The sequence below is a fragment of the Felis catus genome, chromosome X, assembly GCF_018350175.1.
Source record: "Felis catus isolate Fca126 chromosome X, F.catus_Fca126_mat1.0, whole genome shotgun sequence".
Lineage (NCBI taxonomy): Eukaryota > Metazoa > Chordata > Mammalia > Carnivora > Felidae > Felis > Felis catus.
This window is the reverse complement of record NC_058386.1, coordinates 97,438,240-97,463,697: the sequence shown is the minus strand read 5'-3', so window position 1 is coordinate 97,463,697 and position 25,458 is coordinate 97,438,240. Positions and strand designations below refer to the sequence as shown.

Below are 25,458 nucleotides of genomic sequence, written 5' to 3'. Positions count from 1 at the left end.
CATCAGTTACACTTAGATGCTGAAGCCTCACAAAGTCTCCCATCTGCCTGCATTTCTCTCCCGTACTCAGAACTGTGTACCTCACTGCCTCCTCTCCTTCGTCGCCTGACGTTCTCTCTCAGATCCAACAGGCTCCATCCAGGCTCTGAGCTGTCAGCACAGAGCCCGATGCGGGGCTCGAACTCACAGACTGTGAGATCATGACCTGAGCTGAAGTCGGATGCTCAACCGACTGAGCCACCCAGGCGCCCCGGTTTTTTTTTTTTTTTCTTTTTGTAAGTAAGCTCTACGCCCAGTGTGGGGCTTGAACTCGTGACCCTAAGATCAAGAGTTGCACGCTCTGCTGACTGAGCCGGCCAGGTTCCCCTTGATTTTTTTTCTTTAAACATAACAACATTTGCCATGTCATCTAGTTTCTGTGGGTCAGGGATTCAACAGCAGTTTGGGCGGGTGGTTCCCGTCTCTTCGTGAGGCTGTGGTTACCAGGCCGACCAAGGGTGCAGTCATTTGAAGTCTCGCTTGGGGCTGGCGGTCCCACTTCCAAGGTGGCTCACTCACAGGGTTGGCAGCCGAGTGCTGTTGGGGAGGAGCCCCAGCCCCTCATCACAAGGGTCTGCCATAAGGCTGCTTGAATATCCTTGTGATGGGACAGCTGGCTTCCCACAGCATGAGTAATCCAAGAGAGAGCAAGCCACAATATCTTTTGTGACCAAGACTCAGAAGTCCCCATCATCTCTGCAGTGTCCTCTTGGTATTACAGGTCAGCCCCCCTCCTTTTGGGAGGGGACTGTGCAGGGTGTCAATACCAGGGTGCAAGGATTATTGGGGGCCATCTCAGAGACTGCCACAACCAGGGAGAATGTTGTGTTGCGTTTTGTTTTTGGCCTTCCCTCCCTCACATATTCCTAGAGATTAAGGGCAGGACAGAAAATCAAGGTCAATTAGTCCAGCTAGCTAGCTCATGTTAATCACTTCCTTATACCAGTTAAGTACCTTGTCTCCATATCAAGGTGAACTTTTTGAGCGCAAGAATCCTGCCTTCTACATCCAAAACCCTTAGTACATCTTGCCTGCTTCTTGGCACATAGTTAGGAACAGATAAGTTTTTATAAACTTGACAAAATCCCATCGGTCACTGGTATTTGAAGGTTAACTCATTGAGAAGTATACAGTCCCCTTTATTTGAAATCCTGTGGTTTGAAAGCTCAGGCTTATGAGATTGACCGACTTCGGGATTCTAGAAGTCGCTTGCGTGGCGAATCTCTCCGCTTCAGGCTGAGGTTGGATTTAGAGTCCCAGTAGGAACCGGAAGTGGTACACGGAACCCAAGATATTGCCAAGGCTCTAGTCGCGTGACGTTGGCGAATGGTGGCGCGTTTGACACAAGCAATACTTGTAAGAGAAATGGAATGTTAAAGATGGCACAGACTTCGGAGTTCTACCCCAGGCAGGACCGCTTTGTGACTTTGGGCAAGTCACCTAAGCTTTTTGGGCCCGTTTCCATGTCCCTGAACTGGGAGAATAATAATCATCAGTCTCTACAGTCTCTATTCCTCAGCAGTTCTGCTCTTAGCACGCACCCTCACGTAGTGACTCTCCCCCCTGGCTGTGTTAGCACCATCCCGGGGACTTTGTTTTGTTTTGTTTAAGTCCTGATGCCGGGGCGCCCGGGTGGCTCAGTCGGCCGACTTCGGCTTGGGTCATGAGCTCGCGGTTTGTGGGTTCGAGCTCCGCGTCAGGCTCTGTGCTGACAGCATGGAGCCTGCTTCGGAGTCTCTGTCTCCCTCGCACTCTGCCCCTCCCCCGCTGGCACTCTGTCTCTTTCTCTCTCTTCTCTCAAAAATAAATAAACATTAAAAAAATTTTTTTAAAAAAGGCACCAGAAATATTGTAGCTTTTTACGTCTAGCATCTTTCATTTAGCATGTTTTCTTTCTTTTTTTTTTTAAGTGTTTTTATTTATTTTTCTTTCTTTTTTTTTAAATGTTTTTATTTATGTTTGAAGGAGAGAGAGAGAGAGACAGAGCATGAGTGGGGGAGAGAGAGGGAGACACAGAATCCGAAGCAGGCTCCGGGCTCTGAGCGGTCAGCACAGAGCCTGACGCGGGGCTCGAACCCACGAACCGTGAGATCATGACCTGAGCTGAAGTCCGACGCTTAACCGACTGAGCCACCCCGGCACCCCTGTCTTTCTGATCATGGTGATCCTAGTGTGCGTGAAGTGGGAGCTCATTGTGGTTTTGATTTGCATTTCCCTCCTGGCAGATGATGCTGAGCAGCTTTTTCATGTACTTTTTGGTCATTTGCATGTCTTCTTTGGAGAAATGTCTATGGATTTTTTGCCCATTTTTAATTGGTGTATTTGTCTTTTTAATTGTTGAGGTGTAAGAATTCTTTTTTTTTTTTTTTTTTAGTTCAAGGGTTTTAATCCAATTCTATCACATATTAATTCTTTGACCTTAGGCAGGTTACTTAACCTTGTTTTTTTAAATTTTATTTGTAATTTTTTAAAATTCACATCCAAATTAGTTAGCATATGGTGCAACAGTGATTTCAGGAGTAGATTCCTTCATGCCCCTCACCCATTTAGCCCATCCGCCCTCCCACGATCCCTCCAGTAACCCTCAGTTTGTTCTCCATATTTATGAGTCTCTTCTGTTTTGTCCCCCTCCCTGTTTTTATATTATTTTTGTTTCCCTTCTCTTATGTTCATCTGATTTGTCTCTTAAAGTCCTCATATGAGTGAAGTCATATGATTTTTGTCTTTCTCTGACTAATTTCACTTCACATAATACCCTCCAGTCCCACCCACGTAGTTGCAAATGGCAAGATTTCATTCTTTTTGATTGCCGAGTAATACTCCAGAGTTGTAAGAATTCTTTATAATGGATACTGGCCTCCTATCAGATAAATAATGTGCAAATATTTTCTCCCATTCTGTGGATTAGCTTTATACTCTCTTGATGATATTCTTTGAAGCATAAAAGATTTTAATTTTAATCAAGTCCTGTTTATTTTCTCTTTGATTGCTTGTGCTTTAGGTGTCTTGTCTAAGAAACTGTTGCCTAATTCAAAGTCTTGAAGGTTTATGTCTAGATTTTCTTCTAAGAGTTTTATAGTTTTAGTCCTTTTTTAAAAAAAAAATATTTATGTATTTTGAGAGAGAAAGAGAGAGAGAGAATCCCAAGCAGGCTGGCTTCATGCTGTCAGCACAGAGCCCGATATGGGGCTTGATTTCACAAACTGTGAGATCATGACCTGAGCCAAAATCAAGAGTTGGATGTTTAACCAAGTGAGTCATCCAGGCGCACCTTTATAGTTTCAGTTCTTACGTATAAACCTTTCATCCATTTTGCGTGAATTTTTTAGATGGCCTGAGGTAAGGATCTAATAAATTCATAAGAGACTCTGAAATACAGAGAACAAACTGAGGGTTGCTGGAGAGGGGGTAGGTGGGTAGGTGGGGTTGAATGGGTGATGGGCATTAAGGAGGGCACTTTCTGGGATGAATGCTGGGTGTCATACGTAAGGGATGAATCACTGGGTTCTACTCCTGAAGCTAAGACAGCACTATATGTTAACGAACTTGAATAAAAAATAATCAATCAGTTAATTCATCCTTTTACATGTGGATATCCAGTTGTCCCGGTACCATTTATTGAAAGAAAGAATGTTCTTTCTCCTTTGAATGGTCTTGACACCCTTGTCAAAAATCCAGGGGTGCCTGGATGGCTCAGTTGGTTAGGGGTCTGACTCTTGGTTTTGGCTCCGGTCACGATCTCACAGTTCCTGAGATCGAGACCCCTGTGGGGCTCTGCGCTGATAGGGAGAAGCCTGCTTGGGATTCTGTCTCTCCCCCTCTCTCTCTGGCCCTCACCTGCTTGCACTCTCTGCCCACCCCCCCCATAAATAAATAAATAAACATTAAGAAAAATCAGTTAACCAAATATGTATGGGTTTATTGTGGACTCTCAGTTCCATTCCATTGCTCTATATTTCTATCTTTTATGCCAGTACCACCCCGTCTTGATTACTGTGGCTTTTGTGGTTTCAAAATCAGCAAATGTGAGTCCTCAAGCTTTGTTCTTTTTCAAGATTGTTTTGGCTATTCTAGGTTCCTTGCAATTCCATATGAATTTTGGGATCAGCTTGTCAATTTCTGCAGAAAAAGCCAGCTTGGGTTTTGATAGGGATTGTGCGGAAGGTGTAAATTCATTTAGGGAGTATTGCCATCTTAACAATAGTAAGTGTTCAGTCCACAAATACGGGATGTCATTCCAGGTACTTAAGTGTTCTTTAATTTCTTCCAGCAGTGTTTCATAGTTTTCAGTGCACAAGTCTTGCACTTAATTTGTTAAATTATTCCCAAGTATTTTGTTCTTTCTGATGCTGTTGTAACTGTTTTCTCAACATTATTTTTTATCGTTCATTTTTAGTATATAGGACTACCACTAATTTTCATATATTGATTTTGTATCCTGCAGCCTTGCTAAATGTATTAGCTTTAATTGTGTGTATGTGTGTTCTGAAGGGTTTCTACAGGTAAGATCATGTCATCTGCAAATAGAGATGGTTTTACTTTTTCCCTTCCAATATGGATGCCATTTCTTTCTTCCTTTCTTTCTTTCTTTCTTTCTTTCTTTCTTTCTTTCTTTCTTTCTTTCTTTCTTTCTTTCTTTCTCTTTGTTTCTCTCTCTCTCTCTCTCTCTCTCTCTCTCTCTCTCTCTCTTTGCTTCCTTCCTTCCTTCCTTCCTTCCTTCCTTCCTTCCTTCCTTCCTTCATCTAGTTGCCCTGGCTAGACTTTGTGTTGTGTTGAATAGAAGTGTTGAGAGTGAGTCTCCTTGGCTTGTTCCTGATCTCAGGGAGAAAACTTTCAGTCTTTCACCGTTAAGCATGATATTAGTATATGTAGCTTAGAGATTGTGGGTTTTTCACAAATAACCTTTATCAGGTGGAGGAGGTTCCCTTCTATTCCTAGTATATTAAAAGGGTTTTGAGTTTTGTGAAAAGCTTCCATTTGGGGCCTATTGAGATGATCATGTGTGTTTTCTCTTTTATTCTATTACTGTGGTGTATTATTGCTTTGGTTAATTTTTTTTTTTTTTTGTATGGTGCACCAATCCTGATTTCATGGGATAAATTCCACTTGGTCATGTTATATAATCTTTTTTCTATGTTGCTGGATTCAGTTTGCTAGTATTTATTTTCATTTGAGGATTTTTGCCTGTGTATCAAGCAGGATTGATCTCTGTTGTGTTGTTGTACCTTTGCCTGGTTTTGGCATCAGAGTAATACTGGCTGCATGGGATGAGTTGGGAAGTGTCTCCTCCTCTTTTGAAAAGTTTGTGAAGCATTGGTATTCATTCTTCTTTGAACTTTTAGTAGAATTTACCAGTGAAGCCACTGGTCCTGGGCTTTTCTTTGTGCAGGTTTTTCAACGTTTATTTATTTTTGGGACAGAGAGAGACAGAGCATGAACAGGGGAGGGGCAGAGAGAGAGGGAGACACAGAATCGGAAACAGGCTCCAGGCTCTGAGCCATCAGCCCAGAGCCCGACGCGGGGCTCGAACTCACGGACCGCGAGATCGTGACCTGGCTGAAGTCGGATGCTTAACCGACTGCGCCACCCAGGCGCCCCTGTGCAGGTTTTTGATTACTAATTAAATGTCTTTTTTTTTTTTTTTTTTAAATTTTTTTTTTTTCGACGTTTATTTATTTTTGGGACAGAGAGAGACAGAGCATGAACGGGGGAGGGGCAGAGAGAGAGGGAGACACAGAATCGGAAACAGGCTCCAGGCTCTGAGCCATCAGCCCAGAGCCCGACGCGGGGCTCGAACTCACGGACCGCGAGATCGTGACCTGGCTGAAGTCGGATGCTTAACCGACTGCGCCACCCAGGCGCCCCACTAATTAAATGTCTTTACGTGTGATAGTCCATTCAGATTTTGTTTCTTTTCTAGTGAGTTTTGATAGTTTGTATTACTCTGTTGTTTTAGGAGTTTGTCCATTTCACCTAGGTTATCTAATTTGTTGCCATACAGTCATTCATAATGTAATCTTACAAGTTTTTTTATGCCTGTCAGATCAGTAGTACTCCCTTGATTTTTTTTTTTAAGATTTTTTAAAAAAAATTTTATTTTTGAGAGAGAGAGGGAGGGACAGAGGGGCAGTGAGAGAAAGGGAGATACAGAATCTGAATCAGGCTCTGGCCTGATTCTGAGCTGTCAGCACAGAGCCCGACATGGGGGCTCGAACTCCCAAACCACGAGATCATGACCTGAGCTGAAGTCGAACGCCCAACCAACCGAGCCACCCAGGCACCCCACTCCCTTGGTTTTTTTAAGTCCTAATAACATTAGACTATTTCCCTGAGTATGCTACATGGTTTTGGCTTTGAGCATAGTATTCCCACTGCTTGAAATACTACTTTCTATCAGGAGTGTTGGTTTGAAATCACCTCCTCCCGAAGCCTTCCATGACTGCCTCAGACAGACTTGGTGTGCCCACCTCTGTGTTCCCATTACAAGGCATACATTTTTCCATTTAAGAACTTCCCTCCACGATTATAATTTTTCTCACTAAAACCGAATTCTTAAAAGGATAGTTTCAACCAATATTTATTGCATGCCTACTTTGTTTCCAGTGCTTTGCTCAGCTCTGGGCATAGAGTGGTCAGATAGGCATGGTCTCCGCTGCTTTCGGATCCCATGGACCTTCCAGTCTAGTGGGCTGACAGAAAAATAAAGTAATTATGATTATGGAAAGTTCTGTGAATGAAACCAAGGGCTTATACAGGGTATCTCACGAAAACTTCTCTGAAAAGGTAGTCAGGGCGGGTCTCTGCGACTAGGTGATATTTGATCTGTGACCCCCAAAGATGAGAATCAGAAAGCAGGGAGAGGAGCATTCCAAGGAGAGAGAGAAGGGTGTGTGTGTGAAAGGTCAGAGGTGGGAAAGCGCTGGTTTGTTCCAAGAATAGGAGGGAGGGAGGGCATCTGTGGGATGAGGCAGGGGCCCAAGCGGGTGCTCAGTTGGGGCCGGTAGGCCGTGGTAGGGAGTTCGATTTTCTTCTAGGTGTGTTAGGAAGCCCCTCCTGCTTCTGTTTCAAGAATGATTTGTAGCGGAAGCAGGTTCTAGAATAAGCAGTTGGAGTTTGTATGTTAGGTATGAACTTAGGATGGGGAAGGCCTAACTAAATACCACCCCCCCCCACACACACATGCACACATACTATCGATTTGACTGCACACAAATCTAAAATTTCCACACGGGTTAGGAGGAAGTCAAAGACAAATGTCAAACTGGGGAAAAAATATTTGCAAGGCCCGTTAACATCGGCAAGTCTCAATAAACAAAAGATGTGAAGTGACCACTCACACAAAAAAAGAAAACACAAATGCCCGTTAAATATGTGAAAAGATGCCTGACTTCACTCCTTAAAAAAAAGAAATGCAAATGTTGAGATCACGGTTTGCACGAGCCAGATTGGCAGCTGTGCATTTTATTACAAAATTAATTTTTTTTTTTTTATTTTTGAGAGAGCAAGCAGGGGAGGGGCACAGAGAGAGGGAGACACAGAATCCAAAGTAGGTTCCAGGCTCTGAGCTGTCAGCACAGAGCCCGACGCGGGGCTTGAACTCACGAACTGTGAGATCATGACCCGAGCCGAAGTCGGACGCTCAACAGACTGAGCCACCCAGGGTCCCCAGCAGCCTTGCATTTTAATAACATACCTTGTTGGTGAGACTGTAGAGAAACAGGAACTCTCACATTGGTAGTGGGGATGTAAGTTGGTTCAGCTTCTCTAGAGAGTAATTTGGCAGTATTTATCAGAATTTAAAGTGGATACACTTCTAGGAATTTATCCAACAGGTAAAAGACTTCGGCACATCCATACACAGGAATACAACGCAGCCCTTAGGAAGAATGACGCAGCTCTTTGTCGACTGATAGGGAAGGGTCGCAAATATATATTTTCCAACCAGGATACATTTTTAAGTGAACAAAGAAGTGTGCTCTCTTTGTCTAAAAAGGAAAAAAATCTGTTTTCTTTATATACCAATAAGGATTCTTTGCTTGCATCGTCAGCTGTCTCTGAGAGGAACAGAAGAAACTAGAACAGTATTTGCCTCCGGGGAAGAGAACTGGGTGGGTGAAGGGTGGGGGGGATGATGTTTACTTTTCTTTGGACCCCTGTAGGGTACCCCTATATTTGTACCGATATGTACCACGCATACATACTGCCTATTAAAAATTTGAAACCAACAAGGGGGGGGGGGGGGCGTGAGGAGACCAGTCTGGAAGCTGTGACAAGTCATCCAGGGAAGAGACGCTGGTGGCCTGGGCTAACACGGTGGCAGGAAGGTGGAACAAAGCAGATCGGTTCAAGAACTTTTTTGGGAGGAATCCAAAATCAACTGATGGAGTAGATGTGGGAAGTGAAGGAAAGAGAAGAAACAAGGATGAATCCTAGGTTTCTGTTAAGCACCTGGGTGGGTGGAAAAGCCGCTTACCTAAGGCAGTGTTGTGGGCTCTTGAGCTGGACGGGCCTGAGCCTGAAGTCAACCTATTCTTTTTTTTTTTGTTTTTAATTTTTTGTTTTTGAATTCAACTTATTCTGCTTCCTAACTGTGACCTTGGGCAAATCATGTGATTGGTTTGTACTCAGGAGCCTTCATCTATAAAATGGGAACAATAATATGACCTACCTCACAGAGCCACCGTAAGGATTAAATGACTTAATACATGTATACTTGAGGGACGTCTGAGCGGCTCAGTCGGTTAAGTGTCTGACTCTTGGTCTCAGCGCAGGTCATGATCTCACAGTTCGCAAGATCGAGCCCCCTGAGTCAGGCTCCGTGCTCTGCTTGGCATTCTCTCTCTCTCTCTCTCTCTCTCTCTCTCTCTCTGCCCCTCCCCCACTCATGCTCTCTCTTGCACTCGCTCTCTCTCAAAATAAAAATAAATAAACATTTTTTAAAAATTAAAAAATATGGAGCGCCTGGGTGGCTCAGTCGGTTAGGCGTCCTCCTCTTCATCTTGGCTCAGGTCATGATCTCATGGTGGTGAGATTGAGGGCCCCCCCCCCTTTCTCCACGCTGGGCATGGAGCCTGCTTAAGATTCTCTCCCTCTGCCCCCTCCTCTATGCACTTTCTGGCACGCACGTGTTATCTCTCTCTCTCTCAAAAAAAAACAAAGATTAAAATGAATACAGGTTTAACTAACCAGTCAATCTAGGAAATGAAAATTTTTGAAAGGCCCTATTACCATTTGAAGAAATGAGGTAGTGAGGTGGGTAGGTTATGAGATTTGTTCATATCTTTTTTTTTTTTTTTTTAATTCCATTTTCTGCGCAGGCCTGAAGGCATTGAACGACAATACCGGAAGAAGTGTGCCAAGTAAGTATTTAACAGTGTGGGTTTCTCCAAGCATAAGAAAGTAGAGGCAGTAATGTGTTCAGAAAAGAATTATTGGACACAATTCTCTGTTGTATCTTTATCCTTATAATCTCCATTGCCTTTGAACTTCCACTGCACAACCACCAATATGCTCCCCAAACAGACTAGTCAAAGTCACATCCCTGACCAGCTGGCCACAAAAATGTTTTTCTATTTTAAAACATAGTATCAATTTTTAAATGGAGATGTGAGACTACTAAACTACAGTAAGTTTAATCTTCCTGATGTAAGTACAGTTACATCTTGGCTCTCGGAAGACTAGGAGAATTAAGGCAGGGAAATGGCCAAGAAGGCATTTTAGTTCACAGCCACACTGGATTCGTTAAATTCGTTTTAACATGTCTCATGGGTCGACTTCATGTACCTGAAAACAAGTCTAATAGAAATGACCGACCCCGATCCCTATCAAAATAACACCAGCATTCTTCACATAGCTAGCACAAAGAATCCTAAAGTTTGTATGGAACCAGGAAAGACCTGGAATAGCCAAAGCAATCTTGAAAAAGAAAACCAAAGTGGGAGGCATCACAATCCCGGACTTCGAGCCGTATTACAAAGCTGTAATCGTCAAGACAGTATGGTACTGGCACAAGAACAGACCCTCAGATCAATGGAACAGAATAGAGAACCCAGAAATGCACCCACAAACGTATGGGCAGCTAATCTTTGACAAAGCAGGAAAGAATATCCAACGGAATAAAGACAGTCTCTTCAGCAAGTGGTGCTGGGAAAACTGGAGGGCGACATGCCAAAGAATCAACCTGGACCACTTTTTTATACCACACACAAAAATAAATTCAAAATAGATGAAAGACCTAAATATAAGACAGGAAATCATCAAAATCCTTGAGGAGAAAGCAGACAAAACCCTCTTTGACCTCGGCTGTAGCAACTTCTTGCTCAACATGTCTCTGGAGGCAAGGGAAACAAAAGCAAACGTGAACTATTGGGACCTCGTGAAGATAAAAAGCTTCTGCACAGTGAGGGAAACAATCAGCAAAACTAAAAGGCAACCGACGGAATGGGAGAAGATATTTGCGAACGACATATCGGATAAAGGGTTAGTATCCAAAATCTATAAAGAACTTATCCAACTCAACACCCAAAAAACAAATAATCCAGTGAAAAATGGGCAAAAGACATAAATAGACCCTTCTCCAAAGAAGACATCCAGATGGCCAACCGACATATGAGAAAACATCACATCACTTATCCACATCACTCATCATCAGGGAAATACAGATCAAAACCACACTGAGATACCACCTCACCCCTGTCACAATGGCTAACATTAACGACTCAGGCAACAACAGATGTTGGTGAGGATGTGGAGAAAGAGCATCTCTTTTGCATTCTTGGTGGGAATGCAAGCTGGTGCAGCCATTCTGGAAAACAGTATGGAGGTTCCTCAAAAAATTAAAAATAGAACTACTCTAGGACCCAGCAATTGCACTACTAGGTATTTATCCACGAGATACAGGTGTGCTGTTTCAAAGGGACACATGCACCCCCATGTTTATAGTAGCTCTATGGACAATAGCCAAGGTATGAAAAGAGCCCAAGTGTCCATCGATGGATGAAGGGATAAAGAAGATGTGGTCTATATGTGTCAGCTCAGGTCACGATCTCGCGGTCCGTGAGTTCGAGCCCCGCGTCGGGCTCTGGGCTGATGATGGCTCAGAGTCTGGAGCCTGCTTCAGATTCTGTGTCTCCCTCTCTCTCTGCCCCTCTCCCGTTCATGCTCTGTCTCTCTGTCTCAAAAAAATAAATAAACGTTAAAAAAAATTAAAAAAACCTTAGACCAGTTACCCAGACTCTTGGAAGAATGGCAGCAACTATATATATATAGAGAGAATGTTTTTAGAAACTTCTATTACTTTAAACACTTTATTTATTTTTTATTTTTTAGTTTTTTTTAGTTTTTTTTCAACGTTTTTTTATTTATTTTTGGGACAGAGAGAGACAGCATGAACGGGGGAGGGGCAGAGAGAGAGGGAGACACAGAATCGGAAACAGGCTCCAGGCTCCGAGCCATCAGCCCAGAGCCTGACGTGGGGCTCGAACCCCCGGACCGCGAGATCGTGACCTGGCTGAAGTCGGACGCTTAACCGACTGCGCCACCCAGGCGCCCCAAAATTTTGTTTATTTTTTAAGTAATCTCTACACCCAACATGGGGCTCGAACTCTCAACCCCGAGATCCAGAGTTGCATGCTCTACTGACTGAGCCGGCCAGGCGCCCCAGAACGGCAGCGGCTGTAACTGGAAAGCCGTCAGTAGCAGGAGCCAGCATGTCCCAAACTTGTCGAATGAGAAGAATCACTTGGGATCCTGAGGGAAATGACAGATGCCCGGGCCTCAGCTCCCCGATTTGCTGAATCAGGATCTTCTGGGGGAGGGACCTGGGAATCTGAGCAGCAGTTTTAACAAATTCTTGGCTTGTAAAAGTGATCCCTCAGTGATTCTTAGGAAGTAGTTTCGGGAAGCAGTGGAAGGAGTGGATCATTCGTTTATGCCACAGACAAAACTCTTCCCAGGATCTGAGCACACTTCGTGAATCCGTGTCTTGGGGGATTTGTATTCTGAGCTCCCCAGAGATTCATTCTGCTGTTTGCAGGTGTGGACTGCCACTCTTCTATCAGTCCCAGCCGAAGAACGCTCCTGTGACCTTCATCGTGGATGGAGCAGTGGTCAAGTTTGGCCAGGGTTTTGGCAAAACAAATATCTATACCCAGAAACAGGAGCCTCCTAAGAAGGTAACTATTGACAGACGGGTTAATATAGCTACAGATCGCCCTACATTTTTCAATAAGATGATAATGAGAAATCGCCCTTTATGGACGCATTCCTTATTAAGAGAATGCCATTTTCATTTATAAGCAGATGTTACATGTGACACATCCATTCTGTGTTCTTTTTTTCTTTCCTAGAGCCGTCCTCTGAGTAAAGTGAGAAGTTGTATGGTTTTAATGACCATTTATTTCCTTTGAAATGTCTTTTTCAGTGTGGACAGTGTATCATGCTGCGGGGAATAAGTCAGAGAAAGGAAATAATAGGATTTCACTCATGTGGAATTTCAGAAAACAGATGAACATAGAGGAGGGGATGGAAAACTAAGATAAAAAACAGAGAGGGAGGCAAACCATAAGAGACTCTTAAATACAGAGAATAAACTGGGGGTTGCTGGAGGGGTGTTGGGTGGGGGGGGTGGGCTCAATGGGTGAGGGGCTTTAAGGAGAACACTTGTTGGGATGAGCACTGGGTGTTACATGTTAGTGATGAATCACTAAATTCTATTCCTAAAACCAATACTATGCTGTATGTCAACTAACTTGAATTTACATCAATAATGAAATAAGTAAAGAAAGAATGAATCGGGCTGAGTTTTAAATATACTTTTTAAAGCCTTGATGGCAGATGTTAGAAAAACATAATCCAAATAAAAACCATTAGCATTTGTAGATAGGCCAGCCTGTCCCAAAGAGGGGAGTGTCCCCTGCCCCAGCCCCCACCCCCTGCAGTCAGGCATGTGTGCCCGCAGGGACACACGCGCGCGCGCACGTGGCTCACAGAGCCAACTGCAGTGAATGAGACCGAGTCCTCCTCCTGTGACTCCAGGTGATGATGACCAAACGGACGAAAGACATGGGCAAGTTCAGCTCTGTCACGGTGTCTACGATTGACGAAGAGGAAGAGGAGATCGAGGCTGTGAGTGCTTCTGTTCTCAAGGGATCTGGACGGACTGGGGGTGGGCCCGGAAGGAAGGGGGACTCTAGAACCAGCCCATTCGAGTAGCAGCATAATTAGAAACTTCGGTCATAGGCCTTACTCTGCTGGTAAGGGACTAGAGAACGCGGGGCTAGTCCCTGTCTCCCTGGGTCTCAAGGACATCCGCACGGTGAGAGCCAGGGAGCTGGACTAGCTCAGTGCTTGGTGTCCTACTGTGTTTTGAGCCGCTTTCAAGGGGGCAAGCCCCTCATCCCTCTTCGGTTTCAAAACTATTAGACTCAACAATTTCAGGTCCCTTCCATTCCGGCTCGAGTGGTTCGTGTGGCTCTCCTTAGCGGGAGCGGCACTTACCTTTACGGTACTTGAGTATAACGAGGTTTGCAGAGAGGTGTGATCTGGTTTTCAGTCGCTTTCGCTGCGATCTGAGCTCTTCGGGATTTACTGAAAACCCGAAGCCTTTGAAAGGGGACAGAGGCCGTTTCGGTACTTTTGGAACCGGAGGAGTCTGCTGCTCAAGGGCGACTTAAGGGCTCTGTTGCTCGTGGGCAAGACCGCTGGTTTAAAGGTGCCGCTGCTTCACCCGCAGAGAGAAGTCGCTGACTCGTACGCGCAGAATGCCAAGGTCATTGAAAAGCAGCTGGAGCGCAAAGGCATGAGCAAAAGGCGGCTGCAGGAGCTGGTGAGTGGCCCAGGCTGGCAAGGGTTTCTTGGTCTGGAAGACCCTCGGACGCTCAGGGAGATCCTTTTGCAAGTCTGTCAGGGGCTACCGGCGTGGTGGGCTGCCAGCGTGAACCCCGCTCTGGTGACCACAGCGTCCAGCCCCCCCGGTTAGAGTCCTGGTGAGCTGGCCCCAACCAGAACGATACTTCACTCTGCTGCCTGTGGTCCAAGGTCAGGAGTTAACGGATCGGGGCTCCTGGACGCCCTCCCAGGATGCGACGGCGGGCGGCGTTGCTACAGCGACGGTACCGGGACCGGGGCTTCGGCACTTCTGAGAGCACACTCCGGTTTCTGTGTTATCCACGGGCTCATCGCGGAGCACGCACGTTTATATCTGATGGTGCCCGCGTTTGTGTCTTCTTGATAGTAACGTGCTTATGCTATTGCCTTAAAATCCGACACCACTGTGCCTCCTCAGAGGGTGTACCAGTCTGTTCGAATGACCGTAGAGGATTTTTTAGCGACAGAGGTGGGGGGAGGGGGGGGGGGTCTCGGGAGCTGCATGACCTTGCCATAGTGTCCAAAGCAGTGCTTACCGAATGTTCTGAGGTGAAGGGCCAGTGCTTGCTTTTTTTTTTTTTTTTTTTTTCCTAATGTTTACTTATTTTTGAGACAGAGACAGAGCATGAACGGGGGAGGGGCAGAGAGAGAGGGAGACACAGAAGCCGAAGCAGGCTCCAGGCTCGAGCTGTCAGCATGGAGCCCGACGCTGGGCTCGAACCCACACACCGTAATATCATGAGCTGAGCCGAAGTCGGACGCTTAACCGACTGAGCCACCCAGGCGCCCCCCCCGCTTTTTTTTTTTAACAGTGCTTTCTTTTTTAAATTTCCGGCTTGTCAAGAGCAAGTTTATAACTTATCAAATGCAATAAAAATGAATTTGCCTCAGTTACTCCTATCAAATTACTTGATTTTGTTATCCCTGTCAAATGGCTACGCAAGTTGCAGAATGCTTGCTCTCGATTCTTATACGTATCTTGCACGAACCAATAACAAACGGTTCGTGGGCAGCACGACTTGAAGTAACACTGTTCTAGAAGAGCATTTCTTCCTGTTCTGCCGGGAATAGGATACCGGTATGCCGCGATAAATTGCTTCCCTCGGCCCTTGGAGGAACCTGGGGCTGCAGGAGCCCTGCACTGATCACCTTTGACCACAGCCTTGCACGCTGCCCCCATTTTGCCACGCAGATGTCATCATTTCCTCTGTGAACCGTAACATCAGAAACGTTGGAAAGCACCTGCTGGACACCGCCCTTCTGGTTGCTCTACTGAGTGAACACGACAGGATAGAGTTTGGGCAGTTAGAGTGAGGAAGGAAAGTACGAATTTCACGTCACGTATCAGGGCGTATGCTTTTCTTCCTCTCCAGGCTGAACTGGAAGCCAAGAAAGCGAAAATGAAGGGGACCTTGATTGATAACCAGTTCAAATGATCAGGACCTTTCTCTCAACCCACACTGGAGATCACGAGGAAAAAGAACTTTTTCTTGACTGCATGGACTGCTGTCTACCTTTTTGCCCCCGCAGAAGGCTTTCCATTGCTTTCCATTGATTTCTCCTACCTTCAGTGAGGTCTTTGAGTCCATCTGACCTGCTTTCTAGAGATGGGGTTTTTTTTTTCACCAAATCTTTCTGTATATAGGTCCTCGGTACTATTTTTGGTCCATTTGATATAAACTTCTTCAGCTGTGTAGAAACTCTCTGAGTACATCAGTGCTTGAGAGTCTCCAGTTTCTAAAGTAGCTGTTCTTATACCTTCTTCAAAGTTAATAAAACGCGTAAAGATTTTTGAAAAAGATACTATGATGTGTCACAGAAGAAAGTGGCATGAATTATATTTAAAGCCATAGCAAGTCAGACTCTTTGAAGTTGAAGTGACTCTCTTCTATTCTTAGACTGGCAGGTATCAGCTCTGGTTTGAATCTCTCTGCTGTCGGAAGAAAGTCCATAAAAAGCCAGAATGTACGTAGAGCTTCCTTTACTTGATGTTCAGAGAAACTTGCCCAGTCACAGACTCCAGAAACAGCACAGCCTTGCTTCCTGTACTTCAAATATTAAAGCTCTGGGTGAGTTCTTCCTTCTCAGACTTTGTACTTACGAAGGAACAGCCAGATGAGAGTGGGCGGGGGCAGGGCAGCTCGGCTCCAGATGGAAATGGGGTCCCGGTAAGCAGCCTCAGCTAATAACTGCCATCCCTTCACGCAGCTGACAAGAGTATGGGAGGGAGACGTAGAGGAAGAAACGATACTGAGACAAAGGGGCCTGTCGGCCATCGGGTATTTCACATTCGCTATCCGTAGAGGAGTGTTGTATAGTTAGACACTTAATGCCCCGCTCTTTCGGTGGTGTCAGTACGTAGTGTTGTGTAGGTGGTTTTATCTGTTGCCCGGTATGACGAGCTGTCGGGGCAGGAAGGGCACTTGAACCTCGTTGCGTCGTCTGCCGTGGGTTCAGTCGCCCCAGACGTGTGTGTGAGGTGCTGTCGGGAAATAATAGGGCATTTTTCTCTGCCTTTTTTTCCCCAGCTTCCTTATTTGGAAGGAGAAGTAGGTTGGAGTAGGGGTGGACGGGAGTTAGCAAGAAGTGGGAGAAGGGGAGGGGGTGGCGGTCCGGGGACAGCCCCGGGCGGGGCCGTGTTTCCATCTTCCCAGTTAGCCTCCTGCACCCAGCGGGCTCTTTGCATCTGAGGCGCCCCTCCCCACCTCATTTCCTGTCCTCACCCTGAGAGGTGCTTAGAGACCATGCGGGTAGTCGGCTGTAACCTCCGCACAGTTCCTTGACTGCGCCTCCAAACGGTGACCTTTACCTTCACGCTAGCCACGAACCGCCACGACCACAGCCCGGCGGGCCTGTCCCGCCACCTCTGAAAGCCAAGATTCTGGAGATCCAGAGCTCTGTTCTGGGACCACAGCCTCCACCTCCTCTCGCTTCCACTAGCCCTGTTCTGTTTGGTTTTTGATTTGAAGGGTGGTTACTTCCTCATTTTACAAATGAGTATCTCAGGCTCTGGGAGTCATAAGTGTCCCGAGATCCCATAGCCATCAAGTGATAAAGCCAGAAATCTGACTGCAGAACTAGGCTGAACTGCCTCTCCTGGGGGACTTGTAAGAAATATATTGTTGACAACAGATAGCAGTTTCATTTTGAGAAACCAAGTAAAATGCGTTGTGAAGACACTTACGTGGGGGGCTCCCTGTAGGACATGTGTCGTTACCTTTCCACACATTTTCCGAAATACTCGTCCTTAGATACTAGCCCTAAACCGTTGGAGCATCTGGTTCAAATTGTGCATTTTGCTTCATCTTTAAGACTGCCAATCATTAGGTCATTAGCACTAGATAAACACGGGCCCTTTAGTGTTTTATTCTCTCGTTCTGAAATGCTTATTGACATAGTTTCTCTATTACCTTTATTTTCTTGTAGAATGTGAGCAGCAAATACAGGGTTTTAGTGTTAGGATAAAGAGCCATGTGGAAATTTTGGAGTCTTACTCTGTGCGTGTGTGTGTTTGCACATTGTCAACTGTCATAAAATAGTAAAATGTAAAATGTTTAATAGCTGTAATCATTGGTGACATTTGGAAGTGTAATGATACTGCATGAGAGAAGTTAAAATGCTTTTTAAAAACGAGCTTGCCTCGACCATGTGGGGATCCTTATCACCGGGACCACCTCCTTTCCTTAAGGAAAAAACTTCCCTTTTTGTCTTCCTTGATGTTTTGTTCTGCGGCGCCTTCGCCTGTCTGACTGCTCCGAGTTTTCACTCACTTCGAACAAAGCACAGTCCCTCACACTTGAGCTTTTAGTATTTGAGAATCCCTCCAGGAAAACGAAAAGCGTCACTTAGGGTGAACTGAACCGGCTTCTAAACTTCGTAGGACCCCGATCCTCCCGTTTTCGCCCAGCGTTGCCATTCTGTCACTACCTCGCTTCCTTTGGGCCCAGCCTGATCCTGTGGTTGGGGATCTGAAGGCCCCTCACCTTCAACTCTTCTCACCTTGAGTTTGTGTGTTTTGTTTTTTTTTTTTTTAAGTAGGCTCCACGCCCAACGTGGGGCTTGAACTCACGACCCTGAGATCAAGGGTCGCATGTCTACCAACTGGGCCACCCAGGTGCCCCTAGTTTTGTTTCCTAAGTAAGCTCTATGGCCCAACGTGGGGCCTGAACTCATGACCCGAAGATCAATGGCCCCATGCTCTACCGACTGAGCCAGCCAGGGTGCCTGGCCTTGAGGTTTTTTACCTTAGAAAAAAACCTTTTTTTTTTTTTTAATGTTTATTTATTTTTGAGAGAGAGAGAGAGAGAGAGACACCATGAATGAGGGAGGCTCAGAGAGGATGGGAGACACAGAATCGCTAACGCCAGCGCCGCCTCTAGCTCGCTGAGCTCCAAAGGAGAAGGGGATTAAGTAGGGAGGTCTCCCCACCGTTGCTTGGACAAAGCAGGCTGCACGTGAGTCGACCGGAGCCACCGAGGAAGCAACCGGCTACAAAAGCCGCTCGCAAGAATGCGCCCTCTACTGCAGGGGTGGAGAAACCTCGTCGTCACAGGCCCGGTACCGTGGCATTCCGCGAAATTACAGGTTATCAGAAGTCCGCGGAACTTCCGATCCGCAAACTTCCTTTCCAGCGTCCGGTGCGGGAGATCGCTCAGGACCTCGAAACAGATCTGCGCTTCTGGAGTGCGGCTGGCGGTGCTTTGCGGGAGGCAAGCGAGGCCTACCTGGTGGGCCTCCTGGAAGACACCAGCCTGCCAGCTGTCCGTGCCAAACGTGTAACAATCATGCCCAGCTAGCACGCGGCATACGTGGAGAACATGCTTAAGAATCCGCTCTGATGGAAAACGTTTTCATTCTTCAATTTAAAAAAAAATTCTCTTCTTCCTCTTATTGGTAGATATTTTTTTTTCCCCATGGGGTCAAAGGTACCTAAGTATATGATTGCAAATGGAAAAACGGGGGACAGAAGTAGGTATTGGCAGTTTTTCCATTTTCATTTGTGTGTGAATTTTTAATACAAACGCGGGGACACAAAGCATTGATGCAAGTGAAAATGTTGCGGTGAACACGTTTCAGCAGTTCAACTTTATAACCATTATAAATAAACCTGTTACATTTTTCTGGACAGTGCCAGCATTTGGACTTTTTTTTTTTTTTTTAATTTTTTTTTTCAACTTTTTTATTTATTTTTGGGACAGAGAGAGACAGAGCATGAACGGGGGAGGGGCAGAGAGAGAGGGAGACACAGAATCAGAAACAGGCTCCAGGCTCTGAGCCATCAGCCCAGAGCCTGACGCGGGGCTCGAACCCACAGACCGCGAGATCATGACCTGGCTGAAGTCGGACGCTTAACCGACTGCGCCACCCAGGCGCCCCTGGACTTTTTTTAAGACAAGTTAATTTCTTATTGATGGCAAAAGCAAATACATAAATACGTAAAATTTAAAAATTAAAAAAAAAAATCTTTGAATAATTTGAGATGTACAGAAAAGTTCCAGAGATCGTTCAGAGTTCCTGTATACCCTCCGCTCGGTTCCCCTAATATTAACATCCTGTATAATGGTCTGGGCTGAACTGTGTCCCCTCCAGAATTCCTCTGTTGAAGCACTAACCCCACAGCGTGATGAGATTTGGGGGATAGACCTTTGGGAAACAATTAGGTTTAGATGAGGTCATGAGGTGGGACCTTCATGATGGGATTAGTACCCTTAAAAGAAGAGACCAGAGAGCTCTCTACCTGTCTCTCTCTCTCTCTCTACCACGGGAGGACACAGCAAGAAGGCGGCCGTCTCCTAGCCAGGAAAAGAGTTCTCCCTAGGAACTGAATCAGGTGGCACCTGGACCTTGGACTTTGTAGCCTCCAGAACTGTGAGAAAAAAAAAATGCCTGTTGTTAAAACCACTCGGTCTGTGGAATTTCGTTACAGCAGCCCGAGCAGACCAGTCCATACAAAACCATAGCACGGTGGTCAAAACCCAGAGATTAACGCTGGGACGATAATGTTAAACTACACACTTCGTTTGGATTGCACCAGTCGTTCCACCGTGTCCTCTTGCTGTTCCAGGACCCAATCCAGAATTGCACACTGCGTTCAGCTGTCGCGTCTCTTTAGTCTCTCTCTCTCTCTCTCTCTCTCTCTCTCTCTCTCTCTCTCTCTCTCTTTTTAATTTTAAGTAGCGGAGCCTAACGCGGGGCTTGAACTCACGACCCTGAGATCAAGACCTGAGCTGAGATCATGAGTCAGAGGCCTAACCTACTGAGCCACCCGTGTCTCTTTAGCCTCCTCTGATCTAGGACAGTTGCTCAGGGGTATCTTGTGCTTTTGATTTGTGTCTCCCTAATGAGAGGAGGTCTTTGCAACCCTGCTCTCGATGCTTCAGGTAAATACCCGGAAGCGAGGTGTTTGGATCAGACGGTAATTCTGTGTTGGGTTTTTTGAGGAACCACCATATGGCTTTCCACGGCGGCCGCCCCCGTTTACACTCCTACCAGTAACGTCCAGGGCCCCCATTCCTCCGCATCCTCACCAACACCGCTTACTTTTATTTTCTGTGTTTGACGGCAACCATCCTAACAGGCGTGAGGCTGGACTTCATGGTTTCCGTTAGCATTGAACAGCGATGTTGAGGAACTTTTCATATGATTCTGAGCCATTTGCATATTATCTCTGGAGCAAGGTCTAGTCAAGTCCTTTGCCCATTTTTCATTAGACTATTTGATTTGTTGTTGTTGTGAACATATTTGTATTAGTTAATTTGCCACCTGTATATCTTCTCTGGGGAAGATCTGTTCAGATCTTTTGCCCATTTTTAAACGGTGTTTTCTTATTGTTTATTTATGTATTTTGAGAGAGAGAGAGAATCCCAAGCGGGCTCTGTGCCTTCAGCGCAGAGCCCAACGTGGGGCTCGACCTCACAAACCGTGAGATGGTGACCTGAGCCGAAAATCAAGAGTCAGACGCTTAACCGACTGAGCCACCCAGGCGCCCCTGAATTAATTTTTGTAGAAGGTGTGAGGCATGTGTTGAGGTTCTTTTTTTTTTTGGATACAGATGTTCAGTTCTGACACCATCTGCTAAAAAGCCTCTGCTTTCTCCATTCAGTTGCCTTTGTACCTTTGCTAAAAGTCCGTTGACTCTAGCTTTGGACTTTCTCTCCTGTCTGTGGTCTCTGTGCTTGCACTAATACCCCACCATCTTGACTTGCTTATTACAGTTGTGTGGGAAGTCTTGAAATTGGGTCGTATGATTTGTCTAGCCGTGTCCTTTTTAACATTTGTTTTGGTTACTCTGGTTCCTTCGCCTTTCCTTCTAAGTTTTATTTATTTAAAAACATTTTTGTTTTAATGTTTGTTTATTTTTGAGAGAGAGAGAGAGCGCACGAGCAGGGGAGGGGCAGAGAGGGAGGGAGAGGGAGAATCCTCAGCAGGCTCCACGATGTCCGTGCGGAGCCCTCAGAGCCCAGTGTGGGGCTTGAACCCACACATGCCACGAGATCGTGACCTGAGCCAAAATCAAGAGTCAGACTCTTGACTCAGCCACCCAGGCACCCCACGCGTGGAATTTGGCACTGCCCCGATAGCTAGCCGATCCTGTGTGTTTGGGGTCAGCAACCCTCCTGTTCCCCCCCGGAACAATTTACAGCCTCCACCACTTTGCCCCAGCCTCTCTACCTGTGGGCCCCCTTTCTCCCAACAGACCTTTTCCTCCCCAGAGCACCGAGGACACAGGGGCACCCATTAGTTTCATCTCTTTCCATCCTTTTCTCCTTCCAGTCCCAGAGGAAGAGATGGCCCTCTTCCTGCTGAAGTTCATCTGTTACCTTACTCCGTGAACTTACTGTATACCGAGTAGCTGCTCCGTGCCAGGTTTTGCAGTAGGAGCTGGGGACAGAGTGGAGAACAGAGCAGCTCATGTTCTGGGGGCAGGGGTGCCAGACAAACAAGGGAACAAGAAATGGGTCAGTTACAATAGTGTGATGTGATGGAGAGTGACAGGTGGTCAGGGATGGACTCTGGGGCGGGGCCGTTGAGCCCAGGGGACCCGCAGGACGAGAATGAGCCAGCCAGGTAAGGATGGGTGGGGGAAGCAATCCGGGGGAGGCTAACAGAAAATACAAAGGCCCCGCAGAGGGATAAGCCTACCGCGTCGGAGGAACAGAAAGGCCGGTGTGCCTAGATTGTATTGAGCGAGAGAACAAGCAGCAAGAGGTGGTCAGGGGAGTGAGCAGGAGCCAGGCCATGTATGGCCTTACGGGCCCAGATAGGGAGTTTCCATCTCGATGGCACAGTGGGAAGCCGGAGACTTCTAAGCAGAGGAGTAACATGGTTTATGCTTCTGAACGGTGCTAGCTGTCACGCACAGAATGGCTTGTCACCGGGAGGCCAGAATGGAAGCAAGGAGACCCATCAGGGGACCCCTGTAGTAGCCCGGGCGAGAGAGGAGAGCGGTCGGCCCGGGGTAGTAGAGGAAGAGTTGGAGAAACTGAAGGGAGATGTGTTTGGGAGGATTTGTTATCGGGGCAAAAGCCGATGGGTTGGATGTGGGAAGCGAGGGGAAGAAGGGAATCAAGGATGACTTCTTCATTTGTGGCTAAAATAACTGGGTGAACCGAAGCGCCATTTACTGAGATGGGAGGAGCAGCTTTGGGGGGGAAGGCCAAGCACTCTGTCTCAGACACGTAAAGTGCAAAACGCCTGCCGGCTGGCAAAGTGCACACGTCAAGTAGGCAATGTGCAGTCCGGAGCTCAACTGGGGACGTCTGGCTAGAAGCTATCAACGTGGGAGGTTTTGGTGTATAGATGTTCTTCAAAGCCACAAGACAGGATGAGATTCCCCAAGACATACGTGTACACAGAAAAGAGAGCTGGTGCAAGGATTGAATCCTGGGGCGCCTGGGTGGCCCGGTCGGTTGGGCATCTGACTCTTGGTTTCAGCTCAGGTCATGATCTCACGGCTGTGGGATTGAGCCCCACATAGGGCTCCAACCTGTGCATGGAGCCTGCTTGGGATTCTCTCTCTCTCTCTCTCTCTCTCTCTCTCTCTCTCTCTCTCTCTCCTCTCTCTCTCTCTCTCTGTGTCTCTCTCTCCCCCCTCTCTCCTCTCTCCTCTCTCTCCCCCTCCCTCCCTCCCCCCCCTGCCTTGGTGTTACTCAAGTCCAGGATCAGGGACCACCCAGAAGCAGGAAGGCTGGCCCAGCAGGAGCTCGGTCCATGGACGGAAGGCCTATCCCGGGGGAGCCACAGAGTAGATACAGTCACTGTTTTAGAGATGACACTCAACACAGAGGGAAAGGAAGGGGGTAACGCAGCTTCTACTCTCCAGTCTTCAGCCAGTGATTCCCATTAGCCAAACCCATCAGGAAGTCAGAGGGGAAGGGCGCCTGGGAAATGTAGTCGTCCGTTCCACACAACAGAGCAGAAGAGGGAAAATGGCTCTGAGAGCAAACAGGCAAATTACCGGCACGCGGAAGAAAGACGAGGACTTGGGAATGAGTATTGCATTTAGTAGACGTCATTGGTGACCTTGACAAGAGCAATTTAATAGAGTGGTATGAGCAAAAGCCTGACAGGAGTGAGTTCAAGACAGAACGGGAGGAGAGGAATCAGAGGCAGCAAATACAGATGATTGTGGGTTGTTGTTTTTTTTTTTTTTTGAGTTTTGCTGTGAAAGGAAAAGAGATGTGGTGTGTGTAGTGGGAAGTGAGAGTGACAGTAGGTATTTTCTGTTTAAAATTTTTTTTTAACATTTATTTATTTTTGAGAAACAGAGATATAGAGCATGAGCAGGGGAGGGGGAGAGAAGGAGGGAGATACAGAATCCGAAGCAGCCTCCAGGCTCTGAGCTGTTTGTCAGCACAGAGCTCAATGTGGGGCTCGAACCCACGAACCACGAGACCATGACCTGAGCTGAAGTCAGACGCTCAACCGACTGAGCCACCCAGGCGCCCCAGTAGGTATTTTCAAGACAGGAGAAATACCAGCATATTTGAATGCTGATGAGGAAAAAGCCAAGAGATAATGCAGGAGAGAGAGAGAATTACCAGGGCAATGTACCTGAGGAGACAGGAGGGGATAAGGACCCAGTGCAAAAGTGATACAGTAACACAATTTGTAGAAAATCAGTCCTAGTATCTTCATCACTCAAGGGTGGAAAACACCTTAAAAAATCATGAGCTCTAACCTCCCACATTCCCTGTGCCACTCGCCCAGACACATATTTGTTCCAGCCTTTGCTTGAAAGTCTCCAGTCTTACTGACCCCTCTTTAATATAGCAGTGCTCGCAGGTGTAAGACAAATAACAAGCTTTTAAAACACACAAGGGACAGAACACTAGCCCAAATGACGAAACGGAAAAATTCTCCTCACAAGAAACGACAGCTAAAGAATTGATAAAAAACAGATATAAACAACGTAACGAACCAGGATTTGGAATGATAGTCATAAGATTAATCGTTGGGCTTGAAAAAAGCATAGAAGACAGCAGAGAATCTATTGCTGCAGACATCAAGGAACTAAAAAATACTCATGATGAATTTGAAACTGTTGTAAATGAGGTGCAAAATAAACTAGAGGCAGTGACAGTGAGGATTCAAAAGGCAGAGGGGAGAATAAGCGAAATAGAAGATAAAGTTATGGAAAAAGATGAAGCTGAGAAAAAGACAAATTCTGGACCACAAGGGGGAGAATTAGAGAACTAAGTGACTCAATGAAATGTAATAATATCTGTATCATAGGAGTTCCAGAAGAAGAAGAAGAAGAGAGAGAAAGGGGCAGAAGGTGTACTTGAACAAATCATAGCTGAGAACTTCCCCAATCTGGGGAAGGAAACAGACACTGAAATCCACCAGGCACAGAGAACTCCCTTCAGACCTAACAGGAATAGATTTTCTGCACAACACAGAGTGAAATTGGCAAAATACAAAGATAAAGAGAGAGTTCTGAAAGCAGGTAGGGACAAACGGGCCTTAACCTACAAGGGTAGACACGTAAGGGTAGTAGCCGACCCATCTGCTGAAACTTGGCAGGCTAGAAGGGAGTGGCAGGAAATATTCAATGTACTGATAAGGAAAAATACACAGCCAAGAATCCTTTATCCATCAAGCCAGTCATTCCGAATAGAAGGAGAGAGAAAAGTTTTCCCAGGCAAACAAAAACTAAAGGAGTTCATCACCACTAAACCAGCCCGACAAGAGATCCTCAGGGAGACTCTGTGAGTGAAATGTTTCAAGGACCACAAAGTACCAGAGACACGACTACAAGCATGAAACCTACAGACATCACAATGACTCTAAATCCATATCTTTCAATAATAACGCTGAATGTAAATGCACTAAATGCTCCAATCAAAAGACATAGGGCATCAGAATGGATAAAAAAACAAGACCCATCTATTTGCTGTCTACAAGAGACTCATTTTAGTTCTGAGGACACCTTCAGATTGAAAGGGGGTGGAGAACTATCTATCATGCTACTGGAAGGCAAAAGAAAGCTGGAGTAGCCATACTTCTATCAGACAAACTAGACTTTATTTTTTTTTATTTATTTATTTTTTT

At 46.1% G+C, this 25,458-nt stretch overlaps 1 protein-coding gene and 1 pseudogene across 9 annotated transcripts in view; both read left to right on the top strand.

The window, feature by feature from the left end:
* Positions 1 to 25,458, top strand: part of STEEP1 (STING1 ER exit protein 1) — a 55,961-nt gene that overhangs the window by 7,934 nt on the left and 22,569 nt on the right. For 3 of the 9 annotated variants that reach the window (XR_006592935.1, XR_002152717.3, XR_002739757.2), the window contains exons 4-8: positions 9,357 to 9,398; positions 12,074 to 12,212; positions 13,075 to 13,164; positions 13,772 to 13,864; positions 15,804 to 15,974. Coding sequence is in view for 6 of the 9 variants with exons in the window: in XM_006943958.4 (XP_006944020.1) it covers positions 9,357 to 9,398; positions 12,074 to 12,212; positions 13,075 to 13,164; positions 13,772 to 13,864; positions 15,804 to 15,878 (439 nt within the window). In the remaining 3 variants the exon portion in view is untranslated. Of the gene's footprint in view, positions 1 to 9,356; positions 9,399 to 12,073; positions 12,213 to 13,074; positions 13,165 to 13,771; positions 13,865 to 15,278; positions 17,539 to 25,458 lie in introns of those variants that run through there. The other 6 variants (XM_006943958.4, XM_045050643.1, XM_006943959.3 and 3 more) reach the window with 4 other exon arrangements.
* LOC109496346 lies at positions 16,650 to 19,030 on the top strand (annotated as a pseudogene).